The sequence below is a fragment of the Betta splendens genome, chromosome 5 (assembly GCF_900634795.4).
Source record: "Betta splendens chromosome 5, fBetSpl5.4, whole genome shotgun sequence".
Taxonomy (NCBI): Eukaryota; Metazoa; Chordata; class Actinopteri; order Anabantiformes; family Osphronemidae; genus Betta; species Betta splendens.
The window spans coordinates 6,402,923-6,426,659 of NC_040885.2; the positions used below are offsets into that span (position 1 = coordinate 6,402,923).

A 23,737-nucleotide genomic window follows, 5' to 3' on the forward strand; every position below is an offset into this window, starting at 1 on the left:
ATTAAAAGTATAACTTTACGTTCTATCACTGAAATCAACATTACAAAAGAAACCTATCTAGATGGACAGTTACTATTTGCTGCAGGAATTTAGTAAACATCCATAGAGATAAAATACCAGATTCAATGTTGTGTTCTTGTGCTCGGGAATTGTGGCACTGGTAGAGTCTCCTTCGCAGCTCTAAATTGTGGAACCATACTTGCAGGAATGTGTTGACATAACATGTTGCACCTAGGTTGGTCAGACCAACAAATGTGTTCTGCAAGTAAGCACAAGCGTTAGAGCATTGAAGATGCAAGATTAGCTGTTTGCCTAAATTTTGTTCACCTACAACACATTGACAATATCAGGAAACACACCGTTGAGTTTAAGATCTGCTGGATGTATAGACAAATAAAAAGTACCTTGTCCCTTCGCTCTGAATTTGGATCATCAATATTGTGGAAAGCATTTTCATCAATCTCTCCCAGCCACGCCTGTTCACCAATACCCACAAGACAGTTTGGATTCCCTTTGCAGTTCCTCCTGCAAAAGCAAATTATAGCATAAACTCTTCCATTACTAACCTGAGCATCTAACACTTTACAGCAAAAACTGCATACACACTCTTTAAAAAACATGCAACAAAAGGTTTAGTAACATAATTCTTGCTGCACAGCACTGTGGATGTTACAGACATTTGGTGTTACGTAGATATACTGAATGGAGTCAGTCTTTATCGTCAAAGTTTAATGTTGCATGGTGCAGGGGAGGTTTGAGAGCAATAATGATTAGTTCACAGACAAGGAAATTATTAACTTTATCACTTTTGGTGGTCATTAACAACTTACTGTAGCACTGGTCATTAGGCGCTTGATTTCAAAACTTCTGCTAATGTTATTTTTCTTTGGCCCATATAAGCACAACTTACGATGGTTTTTCAGAAATCCTGATATCGTACCTGCATGTTCCTCTTTTGCAGGCCGGGAGATTGACTCGATATGCTAGCTCGATATGCTCCTGTTTAATTTCTTCTGGTTTCACCGTCTCCACCCATCGCCAAGCTGCTTTCGCCAATTGTATACGGGGCGCCATAATTCTACAAATGTTTACAACACGGGGTCAATAAATGAACAATACAATGAGCCGAGGTTAGCCAAACTGCTTCCACGAATGCTAACATAGCCGTGTAGACGTTTGGTTCCTCCGAAGCAACCTGCCGTTAGCTTGGTGCTAGCAAGCTAATGCTAGCATTGTAGTTTACGCACTTCCAATTGACTTGCAATTTGCACACAATACAACACATCGCACCAATAACGGAAAACGGCAATGAAACATTCACTGCACGTAACAGCAGAGGACAGAATCCAGGATACCGTAACGTGCTAACTAGCTAAGCTGTAGCTAGACCCACCGGCAGTGTTAGCAAGTCATTTTCCCCAGTACTTTCCATTTAACGCTACCTGACGCTAACGTAACGAGTTTATTAGTTTATGATCTAACCTTTCATGCGTGCAGCTGCTTCACCAGAATATATATGTAATTTCACATTTTATTCATGGTTTATTTTAGATTTAGCGCCCTTGCGTCAGTTTATAAATAAATTATTTCTCCGCTTAAAATCAACACGACGTCACACAGTGACGTAGTTGACGTATGTTTGTTGTGTTTACGTGCACTGTTAACATACGGAACTTTTCTTCTGTACTCACATTAAGCACTGCCTTTGTGTAAATACATTTAGACACATGTATACGTATACAAAGGCGTTTTAGTTTGTGTCACACTAAGAATACTACTCCGCACGCAAGTAACAACCATACTTCTTGGATCATTCTTGGTTTGTATAACGTGACGTCTGATGCTGATATGTATTTACTAAAATACATTTATAAGCAGGATATGAGCACAATCGTTGTTCTGTCATCAATCATTTTTTATTGAAACGTTTTGTATGACCTGCTCCTAAGTGTTATATGTATAAATATCCAGCTATCACCTAAAACTCTTTAAAACTCATGAAATGTACTCTGCTACTAAGAAAGATGTCTTTGTGGCAGCCCAGCATCTCATCTTTACTCCAGCAAGTGTAACATTGTGAGTAGTTTGCAGAAAGTACTGTAAACTACTTACTTACTAAATGTAAAGCACAACTGCTGCAGTTTACCAATAATTTTCTCATTTTAATCATTTCATATATTGCCAGGCTTTACTAATGTTAATGTGTCAATGATTATTTTATGTATTACTATTTGCAAGTATAAAGTACCTAAAAGGTACTAAAAGTAGTAGGGTATAACCAATCTCTTAAAAGTTTCATTTAACCTAAAGGAATGTGAAATTGTATAAATTCTAACAATTTATTCAGATTGTAGATAAGGTGTCAGATGGCTTGTCTTTACCTCACCAGGGTCCAAAGATAAATATAAAAGGCAAGAATATATAAAAATCAATTACTATTCCAAACTATGTATTTTTGAGACATCCACTTGATTTGTTTAACTTTAACAAGGACAGACAGACGTTATTACGCCATGCACGAGCGTTCTCACCGTTCCCTAGGTGGCACCAGAAGACAGACTTTAAAATATATGAACTTGTACTTTTCTGTGATGGTTGTATTTGTAAAATATAAATGCATTTGTAATGTAAAACTGAAGCTACCTTTTTATGAAAAGCATGTTGATCTAGTGACTAGCGCAGAGCCGTTGACCACATGCAGGCTGTTCCCCCCCACGTGAAGCGGTAAATGAGTCCCCGCCCCCTGAGCGTGAACCGCGACAGCCTTCCTGAAACGGGCAGGTCTATCTACGGATACCTCCACTGCACCGTCTCTGCGCCGCTCCTCAGGTAACAACTGCCTTCATTTTATATTTAATTCATTTTGTTTGTTTTGGCTGTGTGGTTTTGATAAACTCGTTTTACAAATATGAAATATTTTATAATGAATGTTTTATGTCAAACCATCTTTAAGTTTGAGTTTTAGACAATAACTGCAGTGTTCGATTAAAATTGCCAAGTTTTATTTAGTCAAGACCGAAATTATTCGTACTCCTGGCAAATTCTGGCTTCATTACTTTTATTCAACCAGAACGTGTTTATTTTACTGGAAATGACACGGGCTATTCCCAAAAGATAATAAGACAATGTACAAAAGGCATCATTGTAAAACAAATGATTACTCATCTATTTAGGAGATACATGAGCTCATCACTAAAGAAGAATGGAGAAAAATAACAATAGCATAATAAATAAATAAATAGATAGATAGATAGATAGATAGATAGATAGATAGATAGATAGATAGATAGATAGATAGATAGATAGATAGATAGATAGATAGATAAAGTAAGTAAGTAAGTAAGTAAGTAGAAAATTACACCTTTTGTTCAAATGTAAATAAAAGATAAGATATATAAAATGTTGGGCATTTTAATGCACTGAACATATCCATAAACTGTTGGTAAATTACCAATTCCTTTAAGCATTGTTAACAGTTAACACCAGACAGTTTCAGTGAATAGAAATCTGTTTTCCACAACCTTTTGAGGACAAATACTAAATAGAGAATTTGTTCTACACAGTCAGAATTCAATGCTATACACGTGCAGTTCTTGGGTCATTGACATTTAAAGGACCAAATTATTAAACGACCTAGTTTTTGTCCAATCAGGAAGTCAGTGCGTAATTTGTTCCCAGTGAAGGAGTAAAGTGAATGAAGAGGACGATGCGTGTGTGGGGGAGAACAGATTAACTGTATGCTGCTATTTACCTCTCTAATCCGCTGCCTTTTTCAATCTTGTTTAACTGATAGGTACAAGCAGACTTAATTCTGTTAGAGGTTTTGTCCTGAACATGCAACAGTTTATGTAACCAGAGCTAACCAGAGAGGGAAAATTTATGTCTATGTTTGCTGCTTTGTTCACCACTGTGGTCAGATTTAGATAACTAAACATGCAAAGAATAAAATTTTAATATTGGGTAAAAAAAATTTCAAATAGTTTCTTTTACTGTTAATATTGGGGTAAATGTAAAAAAGAACACTAATTAAAATAGGCATGTAACATATACTACATATAAAATAAAATGCAAATTACAATTTACCAGGAACAAACTAGTTCAGTAGATTTTGCATTTGGGGGACAGGGACAGGGACAAAAAAGTGAGCAATGTCATAGTCAAACCAGAAGTATAAGAAATCTATTATTTGTGCTTCAGGAGTCTACGGCAACGTCAGAGCCAACATGGGGCGGAAAGAGATCATTTGCAGCTGGAAGAAAAGCACAAGTAACATCAAAGATGTGTTTGAATTTAAAAGCAAAATGGGATCGTAAGTATCGCTTCCAAAATAAAAGAAGTCAATTCCCCTGTGTGTGCATTTAGAAGGATTTTTAAATTGACATTAAGAGAGACTTGGGCATAAAAAAGTAAAATCTGGAAAAATATTTGAATATCTACTGCTATTGTAGCTAATTGTAATACATCTCCACCATATACTCTCACAGTCCCTCATTTGAAGCAGGTTGAGGCCGTCTAAAATGGCACTTGAACAAAAGTGGAAATTGTTAAATTTGATATTTTGGTAAGTTCTACAACTTACAAAACTGAGTTTGTAAGTTCTGAGTAAATAGAGTGCTTTCTGCAGCGACGCATTTAGCCATCTTGTTTCAGTGACCATCTTGTCTACAATATCCTGACTATAATACCCAGCAACCCTGGGACTCGCTTGTTGGTTATCTTGGATTCCACAGCTCCATACAACAAACAGTATTCTACTTGCCTATGGTTCTTCCTGCCTGAGTGGCTAGGCATCTCCTCTACTTCACTTCGAGTCACCTTCCAGTCACTAGCTTGTCCAAATGGACTCCAGTGCCTGTTCAGTTCTCGCACCTCAGCAGAATGACATGATTTTATTGTTTAAGTTCCAAGGAAGAGGCACCCTGGGGCCTATATGCTATGGCTAGTCTAGGATTTTTGGCTATTGTATAGGTATCCCTCAAGGCCCTTACATTCTCTGGTCGCCAACTTTGTGGTTTCCTGGGTAATATGCAAAGACTATAATCTACTGAAAGTGCTTATCCTATACCGTCAACCTCAGGCCTTCATCTTGAAGAAGAACTCCTTTGTGTTGGGGCCTCAGACTGTGTTTCATCACGAGCTAACCCTTGAAGGACAGCACTTTCTGGGTTGTTTACTAGGGTTCACCTCAGACATTTTTGCACTTCAGACCTCTGTCTCCAGATCCAGTCGAACACTTTCCTACTAGGCAGGAGAATATCACTCTGTTCATCACCTGGTAACAGAATAGCAGATCTCTGTCATGTCTTTTAATAAACTATTTTTTTTCCTTACTGCAAGAGGGTTGTACAACTGGTCAGAATCATGTAACAAATAGCTGTTAAGCTACTGGAAGGTGCTGCTTCCCCAAGTTATCCTATGCCATTAAGCAACTTAAAGGTACCTTGACTTGGCTGGCTATGAATGACTTAACCTGTGTGTGTGTGTGTGTGTGTGTGTGTGTGTGTGTGTGTGTGTGTGTGTGTGTGTGTGTGTGTGTGTGTGTGTGTGTGTGTGTGTGTGTGTGTGTGTGTGTGCCTGATGATCCTGAGCACCTACGTCAGAGCACTAGTAAAGGAACATCCTAGAACCACTTCATTATTGGATTAAGAGTCTGGCTGACTGGGTGCACTGAATGTACATGCAGTGGCAGGAACAAGTTCCGTTTATATAAATGATTTGACAACACCTATATACTGAGTTTACCACTAAAAGCTCTATGCACTAATACAGTATGAGATGTTAAGATAAGATAAATGTAAATACAAGTGTGAGCCTAATTAAGAACTTCAAATGCTCCTGTCTATTAAATCTTTTTATGTTTTAAAATATCTGCATGTAATAGAAGCCATAGAAAGATGTACAGTAAGAACTTATTTGGCACGTTCTTGTCATCCTGATCATGATGATTTCAAATAATAATTGACACATCTAATACTGACATAAGCCCACAGTCAAATAAGGTGCTTGGAAAGATCCAAAACTCTTAGAAACTACAAAAAGTAATTTGCAGTGTTTGTCAATTCATTCTGCATTTATACTGTACTGCATTGCCAACGCGAGCTGCTCTGTCGCTGTATTGTCTAAATCTATACTTGCTGTTTTGTGAAGTAATTTCCCCACTGTGGGACTATCAAAGGTTTTTCTTATCTTCTTATCTGAATTAACAGAAGCATTCTTTCACATTTGTTAAACTTGATTGGTCCTGTACAGTAGACCCCCAAAACATGCAGCCCATGGTTTGAAGCATGTGAGACAAGTCTTTGTATTAACATGCGTTTGTATTTGTACACTTTTGGTACAGGGGGTCTTTTTCAGAGGTTTTTATGGTAAAGGAAAAGATGACTGGGAAATTTTATGCCCTGAAGTGTCTGAAGAAAAAACATCTTGCCCATAGCAACTTGGAAAATGAAATCAATGTCCTGAGAAGGTATCAACACATACACGCATACTTAGTTTTGTGTGTGAAGAATTTTTTTTTAAATAGACATTTACAGGTTTCATTCATTACCTTTTCAGGATAAAACATGAAAATGTAGTAGGATTGGAAGATTTTTACGAGAGTAAAACACACTATTACCTTGTTATGCAACTGTGAGTAGACAGAAGACAATATATACATATATCCCTATATGAGACCTGAAGAGGGAGAAACTGACCATGTGTTTTGTATGTGCAGGGTGTTAGGTGGAGAGTTGTTTGATCGCATTCTAGAGAAGGGGGTTTACACTGAAAGAGATGCCAGGACAGTCATTAAACAGGTGCTGCAGGCCGTCAGTTACCTGCATGACAACGGCATCGTACACAGGGACCTGAAGGTACGTCACAAACACACTTCAAATTCAAATGATTCAAAAATGATTGATCTTTGGCAGCAGCTTCAGGTCTTCATGGGTCGAGAGTGACCCAAGTCACATTCAAAATGTTTTATGTCGCTACTAAACATTTTCACATACCTTCTTCTCCTTTTGTTTCCGTGTGTGAGCAGCCCGAGAACCTGCTGTACTATAGCACGGATGAGAATGCAAAGATCATGGTCAGTGACTTTGGTCTGTCTAAGACACTGGAGCACGGAGTCATGTCTACAGCTTGTGGTACACCAGGATATGTTGGTAAGGAATTAGGGATGGTCTTCACATGTTCACACACCATTACACAGTTCTTCTTCTAACTAACTGACTCTCACTGTTATGTGCCATTCTACAGCTCCTGAAGTTTTGACACAGAAACCCTATAGCAAAGCAGTCGACTGCTGGTCCATAGGAGTTATTACTTACATCTTGTAAGTACATTTCATTTTTCTTACCTTGACCTCTTTTATTTTGAGGAATGCAACTGTTTTACTAAAGCTGCCTTGTAGTGACATTGGGACATTATTCTGTAGTATGGACAGAACTCTGGGCTCATTTACTATACAGTAGTTGTTCCTGTGTTCTTCTAGGGCTTTTGCCATTTCTTAATTTGCTATTTAATAAAAAAATAAAAAATAAAAAAATAATAATTACCTTAATTTATATTTTTGTATGATGTATGTTCCACACATGTAGGATTGTTTATATAAAAATTACTGTTTATCCTAAATTGTTAATGTTATACTTTCATTAACCCCTTTGAATTAAAGTCTTGACTTTCAAAATGAGAGTGATGTGGTACAGAGGAAAAATTGGGCGTAACATGTTTTTAGAGCACATAGTTACTGTAACCAGGACAAACCTCTTCTCCATAACTCATTCCTTATCCGTCCAAGCCATTGATGTTAGGAGATGTAAGACATGTTCTGTGTGTTGCAGGCTCTGCGGTTACCCCCCATTCTTTGAAGAGAACGAGACTCGTCTCTTTTCAAAGATCATGAGAGCTGAATATGCTTTTCATTCACCCTTCTGGGATGACATCTCTGAGTCAGGTAGGTAAAACTAAAGCCTTACAGTTGTCATCTCAGTATTTATTTATAGTAAACTCCTGCACAATATCTATAACCTTATACAATGTAAATCAGATATATGTATGTGCTTTGATAACATCCAAACTACTGTAATTCTAATCTTACTTTAGCTTTAGCAGGAGTTGTAAAAATAACCCTAATTAACTATTTAAAATTAAAAGCCAAAAAGTTTAAAATGAGAAATTCATCATCATCAGTGTGCGGAACATGGCATAAGCCTTATGCCATAGGGATTTGAACTGACGTTCATTTCTTGAGGCTGCAGCTATAATGTTTAGATTAGGTCAAATATAACACCATAAGCACTGGGATTCAGCTACCTGGTTTTAAATCACACACCAACTGTCCAACTTACCTTAAGGGAAATAAATATAGAAAAAAATCATCCACGAGTATTTTTTATTGTATGTCCAACTTAAATTTAGATTTAACCCTTCATTCTGCCACACATTTTGTGACAAAATCTACCACTGCTCAGTTAGAAAATTAACATGATGAAGAGGAGGTGATGAAAAACAGACTAGACTCTTTAATAGTTTCTGTTAATGTGTTATTTGGCCTTGGTTATGTTGTATTGTATGGTGTTAAATATGCATTTCATATTTATATGATTATATAAATATTTATATAATTATAAAAATATGAAATTAATCTTAATTAATGTCTTGATTTATTCAGAATGTAACTAAAACCTGTCAAATATGTATTAACAGCCAAAGATCTAATCAGAAATCTGATGGAAAAAAACTCCATGAAGCGTTTTACCACTGAGCAGGCGCTCAGACACCCCTGGTTAGTCTTCGTTCTGTCCCATGCACACGTGTGTACTTTTAACTAGCCTCCCATCATGAATGACACTAATATGACTGCTTTCGCTGCAGGATTGCTGGTGACACAGCTAAAAACGTGGACTTATATCGATCTGTCTTTGAACAAATGCAGAGAAGTTTTGCTAAATCCAAATGGAAGGTGGGTGCTTTTGTCTCATGGTGCACTTAACATCATTTGTGTACATACATGAAGGTGTCCAGATTACTGTATATTTATTACTTAATATTATTATTATTAATAATAATTACTATAGTACTGCCCTCAAGAACACTTGAGGGGCAGAACACTATATTTTTTGACTTATAACAGCTACATGAATTGTAGCTGTCTGTATGATCAGTGATTCTTTTCTGTATCAACCAACCACAGTTTTGTTCCTGGCTCTCTGCTACCTAAAGTGTAACAAAGACCGCTTCTACTTTTGATTGTGTATAACAGCAAGCTTTCAACGCAGCATCAGTCATTCATCACATGCAGAAACTGCAGGCGTCTCAGAGTGAGCCCTGTGCTCTGCCCCTCTGCATGCCTGACATCACAGTACAGTCGGCCTCCCAGAATGACCTCGGAGCAGTGGGACTCTGCCACAACAAAGGTGATGCCCTTGACCCCAATGGGAATCCAGTTGCAGGCAGAGCTCTCTGTCCTCCACTGAAGCCCAGTCACAGTCAGCCGGGTCAGGCCCTCACCACAGAGGGGTCAGACGTCCATAACTTGAATTCAGACAGTGATGCACCATTTAGGTCCTCAAAGAGGTGAGAGCAGCCTTTATAATATAACATTACAGTTATTTGGATATTATTACTGTTATTATTTCTCATTTTTCCTAAACGGTTTTTAGGGTAATGCTTTGACTCATGATTGTGTGCTGTGTTACAGCATGGACACTATGACTCAGGCGAAGGACCCATCTTTACAGTCCGGAGTGTGTTCTGTCATGTGATTGGCCAGTTAACTTGCCAGGAATATCAGCTCACTATTATAATTCTTGTTGTTCTCTGCAGCAGAGCACACTTTAACAATGAAAGCCACATGTTACTTACATGTTATAACTACATGTACTGTTAAAAGCAGGTATGTTTAATAGATTCCCTAGGTCTCCTGTGTAATTTGATTGACTGATGACTATACTTTGTTCTAATGATTCTTAAAATGGTACATGGTCTGAACCTATATAGCACATTTTAACACCCTTCCGGGACCTGGAGCTTTACACTCCCTCCTCATTCACCCATTCACTCTCACATTCACACACTGATGCCAGCAGCTGCTATGCACCAGTGCCCACTTGAAACACCAGGAGCAACTTGGGGTTCAGTGTCTTGCCCAAGGACACTTCGACATATCGACCGCAGCGCGGGCTCGAACCTTGCGGATAGAGGACAACCTCCCTAGCAACTGCGCTTCCGGCTATTGCCGCCCTTAAAGGGTGGCTATAAAGGGTGACTTCACAGGTTTTCAACTTGCCTGGAGTTCTAGAGGAGAATGTCCAACCTCCTCAGAATTAGCGTAGGTCCAGGACAACACAGACGGTGAATCATCTGTTTATTGCTTGAGTTTCCTGTTAGGCTCAGACGTCATCTCATCTAACCACTGTCTAAGTGCATTTCTACTGCCAAGTTGTAATGTGTTAGAACTATATCAAAAAAATGTAATACATGGATTTACTTCTCATTAAATCACATATGAAGTATTAACTTTACAGCACCACTTCCAGTTCACCTGCAGTTAGATCACCTTCACTCATAGAATAGAGTACTAGAGATGGAGGCCAACAACAGCTTACCTTCATTCCAGAAAGCCCTGAAACCCAGCTCAAAATCTCTGAAGTCACCTTTCAAGTATCAGTGGATACTTTTGCATACGTTTGTTTTCTTTGTTTTTATTCTATTAATATATATGCTTCATTTAAACTTGAGTTTGAGGTGGATACGCTGACATACCGCAGACACATGCTTGCTGTAGCATGTACATATGCTGCTCTTTTGTTAAGCAGATGAACTAATCAAGTGCCACAAACTGGTGCAAACACAAGTGATGTCATGGAGTATTTGGAATGAAATGCAGTAACATACCTGATTTTTTTTTTATTTATTTATTTTTATATAAATATGTGGCTACTAGTCACCTAGAGTCATTTATATGTTGTTGCATTATAGCATTTATGTGGATTATGTGGATTTTGAACAAACGACAAATGCAAAGTGGAAAATAAATAATGTTCAATAACATTCATCCTTTGTTCAGCTCCGAAATATCAAATATTGTAATTATGTATTGTTCACAATGAAGTGCGGCAGGTAACAAAACTACAAAAACAAAAAAAAGTGATATAAAACTTTTAAAGAGTGTTACTGCTCTTGAATTAATAGAGGACCTCTTCTCTAGTACATCAGAGCTGGCTTCTGGAAGTGGAACGCGACTAGTGTGAAGTGCTGGTTGCAGTGACAGGCGTCGTGCAGGCAGTTTGCTGCGTTTCAGCCCTGGCAGCTGCTGAGGTCGTTGGCTTTCTTCCGAAGTTGTGCTAAAAGGTCTTTAAGCTTTGTGTCAAGTCCTTCAAGCCGTGTTGACTTTTGAAGGATCTCCTCCTGAAGCCCCCTCAGGATATCTGCTTTACCTAAAAAGTAAGTAAATGTGTTACATACAGTAAGCACACTGCAGTGAAAGTGATCTTCAGGTAACGGAGCCAGAGACAAAGTCAGGCAGTTCTACTGATCCTTTGTATAAGTTATAACTAATGTGAACACAGACAAACAGAATGAAGAGCTATGACCTGGCCACATGCAGCGCAAATGCGGGGTTTAAATGGGGATTAGGTGCGAGTTTGATTGTAATAGTGTGATCTTCCTTTGAGCAGCCAAACATTTAAGTGAGTATTACTCAGTAAATAGTATAGAGAACATGTTTATTCACCCGCTTCGGATGTTATCAGCCATAACGAATGGGCTGATCAGAATTTATCAGCGCATTCGTACGGGCCAGTAGGTGCCTGCTCTGCCTACTCGTGAACAGCTAACAGCTAGCTAAGATGCTATGTTAAGCAGCTTTAGAGGTTATTGTGGTTAGGGTTAGGGCTGGATAACGGGTGGGGGGTTCAGGTTACAGTTAGCTAACACAATACCGCTAGCTACTTGCTAAGTTATGCTCGCTAATAAATCTAAATCCAAAACTTCGATCCTCCCGTCTGAACAACAACCGCTCAACAGCGCCGCTACTGACTCTGCAGGTTAAATCATCCAAGCCGTGATCAACCTTACGAATCAATGACAGCGACCTACTGCACCTATTCACCGCTGCCAGCAGGTAGGTGGGCACCTACCGGCTCATACGTATGGGCTGAACCACTGATAATGACCATTGAATGGCGTGATAACGTCCGAAGCCGCTCTTTTATTCAAGGATAAGAATGAAACACATGCTTGTTGTGGTTTTCCTGTTACCTTCCATGGCCTCCATCATGGTTTCGGTGCTGTTGGCCAAGGCTCCAGCAGCCTGCTGCAGTTTCATCAGGCGTTCCCCAACCGGTACGTCTCCACCAGACCCGCTGGGAGGAGCCTGGTCCTTAAGAAGGTTCAGCTTCTCCCCCAAAGTCAACAGGTCCTGCAAATACGCCATCACTGATGTCATTCAGCTGTTGCCCTGCACACACAGATGGGTCCTGCAGGTCTCACCTTGTTGCCAGCCTCCGCTTCCTCCTTCGCTTTGTCTGCGTTGTCCTGAGCATCTTGCGCCAGCTGGCTTCCATTCTGCAGCAGATCTTTGAGCTCGTCCAGTTGAGGTTTCATTGGGTTTATCAGCTCTGACACGTCATTTAGAGCTTTCTCTGCTGGGGTCACCTGGTCTTTGACCTGCACAACAACAACCGCTCAGAAATGTATCATCCACTGTTGGATGTGTCCATGGTCCCTACCTTAGTTAAGCTGTCACTAAGGTTCTTTATGACATCAGTAAAGTCCTGTAGTTTGTCCTCTATGGCAGAGATGGACTCCTCTACTGGCCCAAAGGTATGTAGCAATCCATCGACATCAGCCTTTACCCCTACTGCTGTGTCCCTGTTAGGGTGGAAACAGAAAATGACGCAACATTTCAATTTGAGAAGCCTATCAGTCCCGGTGAAACCAGGTTACGTTTCCCTCAAACAGGTCTTTGTGAATGACAAAGACCTGTGGGAAATAACTGGATTAATTGTGACTGTGCAGTGTGAGGCCCACCTGGCATCCTTGGCATCCTGCAGCAGGTTCCTGGCCTTGTCCAGCTGTGGCTCGGCCTCCTTCAGCACAGCTGTGCTGTCTGGGAGACTGGCTGCCAGCTTCTTCAGCTCATCCAGCTTTGTCTTCAGAGGAGCCAGGCTGAGAGGCAGCTGGGCTTTCAAGATCCACTCACTCAAGTCCTGGATCTGTGTCAGGTTTGAAGATGGGTCTGGACATGCAGAACCAGTAGAGTCATTCTGAATGAATTCTTCTTTCTATTATAACAATCTAGAGTTTTAAAACAATGTTTACCTGACAGGAAATTTTTTAACTCTTTCACAACATCACGCAGGTCTTTCAAGCCATCCTCTAGTTCATCTCTGGACACCTTCATCTTATTGAACAGCTCTTCTGCAGCTTCTCTCACCTGATTGGTTGTCTCCTGTGTTTCCTGTAGCTGTGTGGAAATAATCAAAAACATAAATGAAAACCCAAACAAACACAAACACATGCGTGCGTGCGTATATGCATGTGTGTGCGCGTGCGTGTGTGTGTGTGTGCATGTGTGTGCGCGTGCGTGTGTGTGTGTGTGCATGTGTGTGTGCATGTGTGTGTGTGCATGTGCGTGTGTGTGTGCGTGTGTGCATGTGCGTGTGTGTGTGCGTGCGTGCGTGTGCGTGCGTGTGTGTGTGTGTTTGCGTGTGTGTGTGTGTGCCTGTGCGTGTGTGTGTGCATGTGCGTGTGTGTGTGTGTGTGTGTGTGTGTGTGTGTGTGTGTGTGCGTGCGTGTGCGTGTTCGTGTGTGTGTGTACCTTTTCTGCAGCCTTCGTTATGTTCACACTGAGTTTGTCCAGACGCTCCTTCACGTCCTGAGCATCAGCGTAGGCCCTCTTGCTCAGCGGCAGAGCGCCCAAACACTCTGGCCCTTTTTCACAAAGTGGGGCTCCTGTCGGTGGACACAAAGACCCACCTTCACAATGGAGAGGGGTGCACGGCTCTGACCGCTCACTGCCACATACCTGAAATGTTAATAAAGGATGTTGGCTTCACTACACTAATACAAGCATGCTGGAGGCAGGTCTGGGAACCACCTGTTTGGCAGCAGGAGTGAGGTCTGGTGTGGAGGCCATGCTTCGGTTCAGCTTGTCCAGGTCTCTAGTGTTTGCTGGCTGTATCTGCTTCTGAAGGTCCATGGTTTCGTTTCTGACACCAGCCGACTCCTTCACAGTGTCTCTGCTGGCATTTACCTTCTTCGCTGCATCTGTGGAGTCATCGTAGGCGTTCTTGATGGCAGAAAAGGCTCCTGAATAATAATAATAAAAAGGATCATATGGGTTTATTTACAAAATATTAGGAAATAGTTAAGAACATTCTACTTAAACTAAAGCTAAGCATGTTTATGCCAACATCCTAAAGGATTAATGTAATATCCCTGGGGTCCGTGAACCCTAATTAAGCTGAGTGAAGCAGTGATGCACCTGCGATGTTAGGATCGCGTGACGTTGCACTGGCGTCTTTCTTGGCGTTGTACACCTCCGTGAGGCTGTCCAGCAGATCCTGTAGTTTGTTCAGCTCTGATTCCTGACTGGGAGCTTTCCTCAGGGGCGTCAGATCATCATTAACTTTCCCCATTTGGTTCCTGTGGCACGTTAACAGAATGTTCAGTCAAGTAAGTTTCCCCAGTACGTCTCAGAGTCAGGCCTCACCTGAGCTCGTCCAACAGGGACAGGGCACCAGCAACCTGTTTGGCAGAACTAGGGGACAGCGGCACAGAGTCCCGGATCAGGCTCAGCTTGGCCTCCAGGGCCAAGACGCGCGGCCGCAGCCCGTCTGCCTCAACACCTCCCGCGGGAGGAAAGGGGAAGGCAGGCGACAGCTTCTCCAGAGCAAAGCTGAGCTTCTGCCTCTGTGCGTCCAGAGTGAAGAAGCAGGAGGGACACGTCTCGCAGGCAGGGAAGGAGTCACAGCGTCCTCGTCCGCAGGCATCGCAGCGAGCTCCTGTGACTCCGGCCTTACACAGGCAGGCGCCCGTCTGCGGATCACACACCTCTGGAAGAGTTCCTTCAGTGTCACACTGACATGCTGTGGAGACGACACCAGCAAACATTTGTCGGCACAGGCCTCAGTTTCAGCAGAATGTTTCACAAAGTGGGATAAAACTATTTCAAACAGACAGCATCTGTTTCTCTGCGACCATGTCTATGAGCAAATCCCTGCAGATGCAGAGTCTCTCAGGAATTCTGTCCTCAATATAATATCTTTGGTTCAATTTTACACAGTTCGGACAAACATGTACACATTTTAATTCAGTCACAAAAAAAAAAAATGTGTGTGTCTGCGCCCAGTACAGCACAACCACACACTGTGTCAGAGTGCATGTGTTCTACACCCTTACTGTATGTATCTACACAGGTAAAACCTTGGAGCTCACACCTGAAACAACCAGAGGAGGAACCCTGTGACTGCTTCTCTGGGTCGTCTCATTACTCCAGTGTTTGAACAGTGAATGCCATACTGAGTCATTTCTCCATGGGTTTCGCTTATTGCTAAGACACTATTTTATTTTTAACAACATAAATTTTATATGTGGTGTGAATTCAAATCTACACATTCTCTGAATAAAACGAAATGTATGGCGTTATTCACACACAGCGTCTTCTAGTAAGTGGTGAGTGACAGAACGTCAGGCTCCCTGGCTTCATTTCATAAGCGCTGCATCATGTGCTCTGTAACTCAGACACACAGTAAAGTACAGTAAAGTAAAGTAGTAACCACGACTCCTGTAGACTAAAATAATGATTTGTTGACATAATTAAAAAGTGATACCTGTGACCTGATGTTTAAGATCACTTAACAATCCCTGACCACCCTGTTCAACATTCAGCTGACAGAGACAGAGTTTAGACACTAATTCTGTTCGGTCACACCTGCAGTCATAAGTTTTGCACTAATGGTGAATTACTCACGTCGGCAGCGGACACGTGGGTCCCCGTATGAGTTTTGTGGGCACTCTGTACATGTTCGGCCCCCGAAGCCTGGTCTGCACTGGCACTGACCTGTCACCTGGACACGTCGAAAAGCAAGTGAACTGGATGTAAACAAAAACATCTTCACTCTTTCACAATGGAAGTGATCTATAACACTTAGACACTGCTGTAATAGATTAAATATGTAACAGGCTTTTCTAGAATTATTTATCCTGCATTACTGGTATTGTGTTACACAACTGTGAGGAAACTGTTGCACCATGACTCTTACTGCAGTTTACCCAGTGTTTGTACCTGGTCACAGGCGTCACTGTATGAACGGGTGGGGTCACAGCTGCAGGACACACAGCCTCCGGATGGGAACGCTTTCCAGTAGCCTGTTGAACATGCTTCACAACTGAGCCCGTGGAAATGGGGGCGGCAGAGACACTGGCCGGTCACAGGATCACAGGCATCTGACAGTGATGTGTCTGATGAGCAGGAACACTCTGGCAGCAACAATGAGATTTATGTATATATTATAATATGTATTTCTAAAAGCCATCACTGAAAGAAGAATGGCATGTTGCAGCGCTTCATTAACTCACTGGAGCATCCCAGAGGGTTGGAGGCCGTCAGGCCATAGTAGCCTCTCTTGCAGCGCTCACAGTAGGGACCTTCGACATTGGCCTTACACTGACATGAGCCTGAGCTGCCCTCACACTGGCCCCCGTTCACTGTGCCCTCAGCGCTGCACATACAGCCTGGCAACAACACAAACACCAGCCCCTGCTCAGCTGTCATGTGCAGACTCTGTCTGTGTCTGCCGTGAGGTCAGGGCAGCAGTGCTTACGTATGCAGGCGTCCGGCCGGTCCATTGTGCTGCGCGGGTTGGGCTGGTAGCCTGCAGCACACTGCTCACACTGGGCTCCTGTGGTGTGGTGCACACAGTTCTCACACACACCGCCGCTTCTCCGCCCACTGGCCTCAAACACCGCCGGGTCAAAGTGACAGCGGTGGGCGTGGTTGTTGCACTCGCATCCTGAGGGCAAAGCTTGTTAGTCCAGCACAGGTCCGGTCGGGCCGGCGTGCGACGTAGCGAAGGGTAGAACTGCTTACGTTTGCAGGCACGAGTGTTTCCTTCCTCCGCAGGCCTCCAGGCAAGATCGTTGTAGAGATCAGCACAATACTCACAGTTCACACCTGCGGTGTTGTGCTGGCAGTCACACAGAGGACCCACCTGCAAGGAAGCGGAGTCATTAAGGTGTATCACATCACTAAATCAAGTATATAATAAAGGGAAAAATACTACTCAGAGTCAGTGCATTCAGTTGAATAGGTCCTCCTCCTGTAATCTTGGTGAAGACTGAGCTGCTACTACTAGTATTTGCAATTATCTTGCTTTTCATTATATCAAGTAACAGCCAGTACAGAGAATTATGCTGAAGCTTTGTGCCAGATGGAGAAAGCAGGAGGAACCATTGAGCTAAAGCGAGTACCTGTACGGTGTTGGACTGAGCCTGGCTGGTGTCTGGCAGGCAGCGCTTGGCGTGTCCGTGGCACATGCAGCTGCCCATCACCCTCATCTCCTTCAGGGCGTAGAACCTGCTCAGCGCTCTGCCTGGGAGATGCGGGACATCGCCGAGCTCTGTCAGCCTCACCCTCAACCCTGTCAAGCCAGACACATCTGCAGAAGGAGGACACCTGTCAGCCCGTGGGCCACACATCTGGAGCCTCATCTGTTACGAACCAGGCGTACCTTCAATTTTTTGGCTGCCTGGAACTGGGACATAAATGTACTGACGCAGAGGACGGAACTGGATCTAGAGGAGAAGGTCATGGGTATTTATAGTATGTACAGTACTTTTTCTCCAGCACAGGATCTTATGGTACAATTAAAGTTCACAGACTTCAGACGTCTTTTTTGGTGAAGTCACAAACACAAGACATACACATATATTAAAAAGAAACGGCAACATTTAGATCTAGGTCCTACAAAAAATATTATACAATTGTGTCACACTGATGACCTTCACGGGAATTGAACATTTGCAACAGACAATAAATATATTCAGATATTATCTGCTGAAGGCAGTTCTGGGAGGAATAATAGGAATAATAGCAGGTAAACACGTGAAAGTTGAAGCCAATTTACAGTGTTCAGACATTGGTAATGATAATGTAACAAAGCCTCGCTGCAGACAAACACGCTCTTACAGTGTGATCTTGGTATGGGTTTGCTCCAGCAGGGGGCAGTGTGGAGCAGTACGTCTCATCCATGGAGAGAGGTGTTGTTGTGGAGACGCCTGGAAAGGATTTTGGGCAGTCTGTGGCCAAGTAGAGAGCAGGCTGCCATGTTCGGCCATTGTCCAGCGTTTTTTCTATGACAAAGGCACTGGGACGAGGACCCTGCACAGCAAAAACAGAGATGACTGGAGGAAGGACCTCTGGCCCGAAACTGATGGACTACAAAAAAACCCAACATTGCAAGTTGTCAAGTGTAACCGCATACACAGTGACCAAGTAAATCCAGATGCAAACTGTCACACTGTACCTTGAAACTGAGCACCAGGTTGTCAAGCTGGAACAGGCTGCCAAGGTCCAGCTGGAGAGTAACTGGACTTACACCTACAGGACAAACAAGCATCAGAGCGTTGGAATTCCAGTCCCAGTTACAAGAGAAAAAGTGAAAGATGAATAAACATCTTTTCATTCTTTTACAGAAGAAGTTGCTTTGTCACTGTTCTTGTCTGTGCACCTTTCTTGGATTGCCACCATCTGTCTGGTCCTGAGGTGGACAGGGCGTCCTGCACAGTGTGGGCCAGTGGACCATTTGGGCTCCGGGAGTCACATGGACAACACTTCATCTGAGCCTATGAACAACACAGCAAAATTAAATTTGGTCCGGAAACGTATCACCGTCGGTGAAACAACAGCATGTTTGTCATGAACTGATCCATGGACCCAGGTTCCACATGGCGTCTTTGCCCCCTGCTGTTACTGGAAGATAAGCCCTGTCACTAAGCAGGTCACACAGCAGCCAGAGACTCCGAAAATCAAAATGTCTGAGGTGGAGGCGCTCACTGTCGCCACTGCATCAGTTCAAACCTATCTACTAACACTGCTGCTGCTGATGAATGCGCTGTTTCATGAGGCTCAGTGTGACATCGTGCTCTGTTCCTCACACTAAATGACAATGGGCCACTGCTTTCACCAGCCCAGTCCACAGTGTGTGGAGCCACGCTGGCTGCTGCACAGTGCTGCCACTGGGCACAGACCGTGGCCGCGTTCCCTCTAGGCAAAAGTTCCTTCAGGGCTGCAGACTGTTACAACACACAGAGCAAAGTTTGCCCCCTCAGCTACGTGTGTGAGTGCACTCAGCCGCAGAATAAAGCCTATTTAGAGGCAGAACTGGCCCCTTGTATTTTTCAGTGGAGAAACTGAGGACAAATCAGAGGTCTGAGCCTTTTACCTCATTAGTGTCCACACATGACACAACAATTAATTCATGTTTTTTTGGTCTGCCTTTAAGTTTGAACACCTCTTTCTACAGTTAATCACTGCTACTGGATTTATCCCTGGATTTTTGTTCATTTCCATTTCCTGACAAATATCTTTATTTCTATTTTTCTTCATTTCTTTTTTGTTTTATCTTTTAAAAATAAAAAAATCAAGCCGTGCCACTCTGTCCACAATAACTGGAGCTGCTCAACAGCAAGCATCATAATGTGTTAGTGAGGGTCCCACGTAGACGCCCACCTTTTTTCTGTAATTTATTCTTCTTCTGTAAGCAAAAACAGATAAAGCATCTGGAATGGGATTCAGATTTACTCTTAAAATACGACGGCTTTTGATCTCTGTAATGAAATAAAAACACAGGCACATCTCAGATAGATTGATTGTGATTCATGTGTTTATCTCATCGGAACCCGATGGCCGTAATTTCTTTGTGCCGACTTTTATCTTTATCTTTGTTTGTCTGTCTTGGAAGCCAGGCAAGTGTACAGTGTGTGCTTGTTCCTGTGTGTCAGCGCTGAGATGCACATGAGTGTTGCTGCCACTCCTTGTCTGGACAAGACGTGCCTCGAGTGAAACAAAGAGAAGAGATTCCACACCTAGCACAACTATCTGTGCCCTGGAGCTATGAGCACAGCACACGTACAGCGGCTTATGTAACACCAGCACTAATCTTTGCCTGACTTTACAGTGTTTAAGGTTAGATGAGGAGTGAATAAAAACATATGCATATTTATATATCAAATAAAAAACCAAACAACTATTAACTGTGAAAACCACTGAAAGACACACTTGTGTTGTATACTTTACTTTTGACAAATCTGCTTTCAGGACTTATCCCTGTACACTTTTCAAGATTTTGAGGATTAATACTCTAAACAAAAGGCTTCCTGTGGTGTGAGGCTCATTGAAAGTCTCTGGGCTCCAGGTCAGTTCCTATACTTTGCTCTGTTCGTTCCTAAACTAGTGCACTTACATGTAAGGTTCAGGCCCAGGTTATGAAGCCTTTAGGACGACTATTGTTCTGTGGGCACTAATGCTCAGTGCTCTAAAGCTGCTGGGTTGAATCCTTGTTTGACCCGTCACATACTGTGACAGTGTCCCTGGACTAGATAATAAAAATATAATAATACAGGAGAAGCAATTTCTCCAGTACAAGTCATAAAAATCTATTCTTTTGTCAGATTACACAGTTTTAGTTTATTTTAATAATAAAAACGCCTATCGATGTTTAAAAATCTTTGGACTGTATTTCAAAATCTGCACCTAAGTCCAGTAAGCAGAGTTTATGCTGAGCCAGCAGTTGGGCTGGAGAACAGCTTTCCAGACACTGGTCAAAGAGTACAGTTGCAACATGGTGATCTGGCAGCAAAATCAGACTATTTCATAAATGAACAGCAGGCAGTCTGGTCAAAGCTGCCACAGTCCCCATTACGCACGTCAGCCTGTTCACCGTGACCTCTGTACCACACACCCTATGACAGCACAAACCCCAAGTAGAGATCCATGCACGGCCTGACTGACATAGAGAGGGATAAAGGGTTTTATGAGGTCAGTTTACTGGAGGATCACTGCTTCTCAAGTCTCCATGAAGAAAACCCAAAATGTCACAACAGCCCATCTAAAGGAAGGAGTGTACAGGAGTTATGTACAGGAGTCCCACCTGTACATAAGGGGTGCAGTAGCTCTCAGAGCCCATGAGGCCACAGGTGGAGGACGCATGGAGCTGGTTGGCCCTGCCCAGGAGCAGGTCCTCCACAGGTGGGTAACAAGCCCCTCCAGAGCAGTCAGTCTGGGCCCTTGACACCACAGCTATGGCTTTCAACAGAAAAGTCAAAAGACAGAGAGACGATAGCAGTCAGAAAGAAGAATGAACAGTTGCCCTTTGCTGTCTGGATTTAAATTCATATTCATCAAAGTTTAAATCTTTGAAAAAGCTTTGATAACAGTGACTATTGTTGTAATTTTAGTTGGTAATTAGCAACTGGAAAATGTGGCTGTGACTTATTTAGTGTGATCAAACTACTAATCGAGTAACATTAGATACTGTTCTGTCTATTTGTTTGTTTGCATTGTACAGATATTGTAGAGTATAGTAATGGGCACGAACAGTTATATTCAAATTACAATAAATTACCAATAGAAAAACATAAAACCTGAAATCGAGGAGCATGGAACACTGCAGCAAACACACAGCAATGATGCAATTTAGTCTTTACCCTTAAACAGCTGGAATGTATAAAACAGCCTTAACAATGCTTTTGTTTAATTGAAACATGAACTTTGTCTTGTAAGCATGATGTCAGTGTCTGACCTCATCCTATAGGAAACCTATGCTCAGTACACAGGCTCCGAGCCTAACCAGCCACGGCAGCTGAGTTCAGGGACTCTTTCTGCAGACTGATAAGTCATAATTATAAGAATAATAAATAATAATAAATAAATAATGTTACCAGAGACATATATATATATATATATATATATATATATATATATATATATATAGATATATATATATATATATATATATATATATATATATATATATATATATATATATATATATATATATATATATATATATATATATATATACATAAAAGGATCAATGCACACAATAATATAATAATATAATTATAATAATATAATAATAATAATAATTATAATAATATAATTAAATATAATTATGTGTATATATATATACACATAAAAGGATTAATGAAAAAGATTAATGAAAATGCAACCTTACCAGTAAGAATTAAAAGTATTCTCATGTTGGGTTTCTCCTACAAAATGTCTAAAAGGATCACAGGGAATACAGTGACTGAAAGCCAGCTGAGCACTTTCCAGCTCTGTTGGCTGCTCTTCTCACTGTGTTGCCTCCTGCAGCTTTATAAACACAAATTCACCTGAATGGTATGATACAGTGTGTGTCAGAGTCACACCTTTTATTACCACTCCCTTCACTCTATGAATCAACATGCACACACACACACACACACACACACACACACACACACACACACACACACACACACACACACACACACACACACACACACACACACACACACACACACACACACACACACACACACTTTCCAGACATCCAAGTCACTGTAGGCAGATAAACAGTCAAAACCAAAACCAAAGCCAAAGTGGGAGTGGTACAATCTGAACAATTCTTAAAAAGTGAGCTAAGACATTATCAGGTCAAACCTTAATTTTAAAATGCATAGTATCTCACCAGGATCATAAGTTCCTCTGTTTTAACTGGTGAATGCACGTTAACGCTACGAAGTCAGACATTATGCTGCTATGTTGGTACAGCTGTGTCTGACTGTAGCTGAACAGAACTATTAGCATCACTACAGCTGTTTCCTGGAGAAAATGGCTCCAAAAACACTTTTTTGGAGTAGCAGTAGATGTCTGCATGCAATATTTAAAGTAACTTTATATTGATATGCAATACTTAAACCTATTTCAACAAACTGCCCTTTATGCGTCATACAAGCATTAGCTGGATCCACTGACAGAACTGTGGAAATGTGATGCAGTGGTAACATTTGCTCACATTTACCTCACACTAGTTCATTACTTCTACGCAGCGTATTTGTAGTTTAGTGAGCATTCGTGTTTGGACGAGTGAAACAACAGCCTTTCATATGTACTGTACATATTCAGAGTTAGAAAGAGGACTAAATCTGCAAACATCAAATGTGTGATTATTTCTCCAGTGTTTTGCGTAACCCTGGACCATTCACTCAGAAGACACGCAGGCAGAGGCGTCATGTCTGCCAAGACACAACACATGCCCTGCAGGCACCCTTTCAGCTTCGCCGGGTTCTGTGGAAACTGCTGTGATCTGAGCGTCACCTGTGTAAAGAGCTCGATGCCTGACGGCCAGCTGAACGCTGAGTACAGGGTGTGTCTGCTGAGTCAACACACGCTCACACACTCTTGTTTCAACACGCACACACGCACATATCTGCACAAATGCACGCACACACGCAGGCACGCACATAAACACACACACGCACGCACATCCACATACACGCACAAACGCAAGCACACACACACACGCACATAAACGCACACACGCACGCACGCACGAACGCACGCACGCACGAACGCACGCACACACACACACACACACACACACACACACACACACACACACACACACACACACACACCTGCAGACATGTGTCGTTGTGCCTTTAGTCACTCCAGTTGTACAGCTGATGTGATTTATGCCTT

The 23,737-nt window shown here is 42.0% G+C and overlaps 3 protein-coding genes across 10 annotated transcripts in view; 1 reads left to right on the forward strand and 2 right to left on the reverse strand.

The window, feature by feature from the left end:
• The window catches only part of usp48 (ubiquitin specific peptidase 48), a 15,760-nt gene extending 13,009 nt beyond the window's left edge, over positions 1 to 2,751 (reverse strand). For 2 of the 8 annotated variants that reach the window (XR_003785951.3, XM_055508902.1), the window contains exons 1-4: positions 2,644 to 2,751; positions 941 to 1,078; positions 405 to 525; positions 118 to 259 (exon numbers count right to left, since the gene is read on the reverse strand). Coding sequence is in view for 7 of the 8 variants with exons in the window: in XM_055508902.1 (XP_055364877.1) it covers positions 118 to 259; positions 405 to 525; positions 941 to 1,078; positions 2,644 to 2,660 (418 nt within the window). In the remaining variant the exon portion in view is untranslated. Of the gene's footprint in view, positions 1 to 117; positions 260 to 404; positions 526 to 940; positions 1,079 to 1,393; positions 1,631 to 2,643 lie in introns of those variants that run through there. The other 6 variants (XM_029150915.3, XM_041070769.2, XM_041070770.2 and 3 more) reach the window with 5 other exon arrangements.
• LOC114855619 (calcium/calmodulin-dependent protein kinase type 1D-like) lies at positions 2,691 to 11,037 on the forward strand. The gene is made up of 12 exons (XM_029150918.3): positions 2,691 to 2,829; positions 4,198 to 4,309; positions 6,341 to 6,466; positions 6,556 to 6,630; positions 6,716 to 6,854; positions 7,025 to 7,148; positions 7,243 to 7,318; positions 7,827 to 7,939; positions 8,692 to 8,770; positions 8,860 to 8,947; positions 9,248 to 9,561; positions 9,686 to 11,037. The coding sequence occupies exons 2-12, from the start codon at positions 4,224 to 4,226 to the stop codon at positions 9,747 to 9,749; spliced, it is 1,284 nt and encodes a 427-aa protein (XP_029006751.1). The 5' UTR covers positions 2,691 to 2,829; positions 4,198 to 4,223; the 3' UTR covers positions 9,750 to 11,037.
• lamb3 (laminin subunit beta 3) lies at positions 11,013 to 22,380 on the reverse strand. The gene is made up of 22 exons (XM_029150911.3): positions 22,227 to 22,380; positions 21,141 to 21,295; positions 18,720 to 18,834; positions 18,516 to 18,589; positions 18,179 to 18,370; positions 17,721 to 17,784; positions 17,461 to 17,648; positions 17,081 to 17,201; positions 16,815 to 17,003; positions 16,570 to 16,725; positions 16,277 to 16,470; positions 15,962 to 16,058; positions 14,702 to 15,077; positions 14,474 to 14,634; positions 14,087 to 14,298; positions 13,808 to 14,014; positions 13,309 to 13,453; positions 13,018 to 13,225; positions 12,717 to 12,858; positions 12,478 to 12,654; positions 12,247 to 12,406; positions 11,013 to 11,423 (listed from the first exon to the last, which is right to left on the reverse strand). Exons 1-22 carry the CDS (start codon positions 22,249 to 22,251, stop codon positions 11,284 to 11,286), a joined length of 3,498 nt encoding a protein of 1,165 aa, XP_029006744.1. The 5' UTR covers positions 22,252 to 22,380; the 3' UTR covers positions 11,013 to 11,283.
• Positions 22,381 to 23,737: the final 1,357 nt, after the last annotated feature.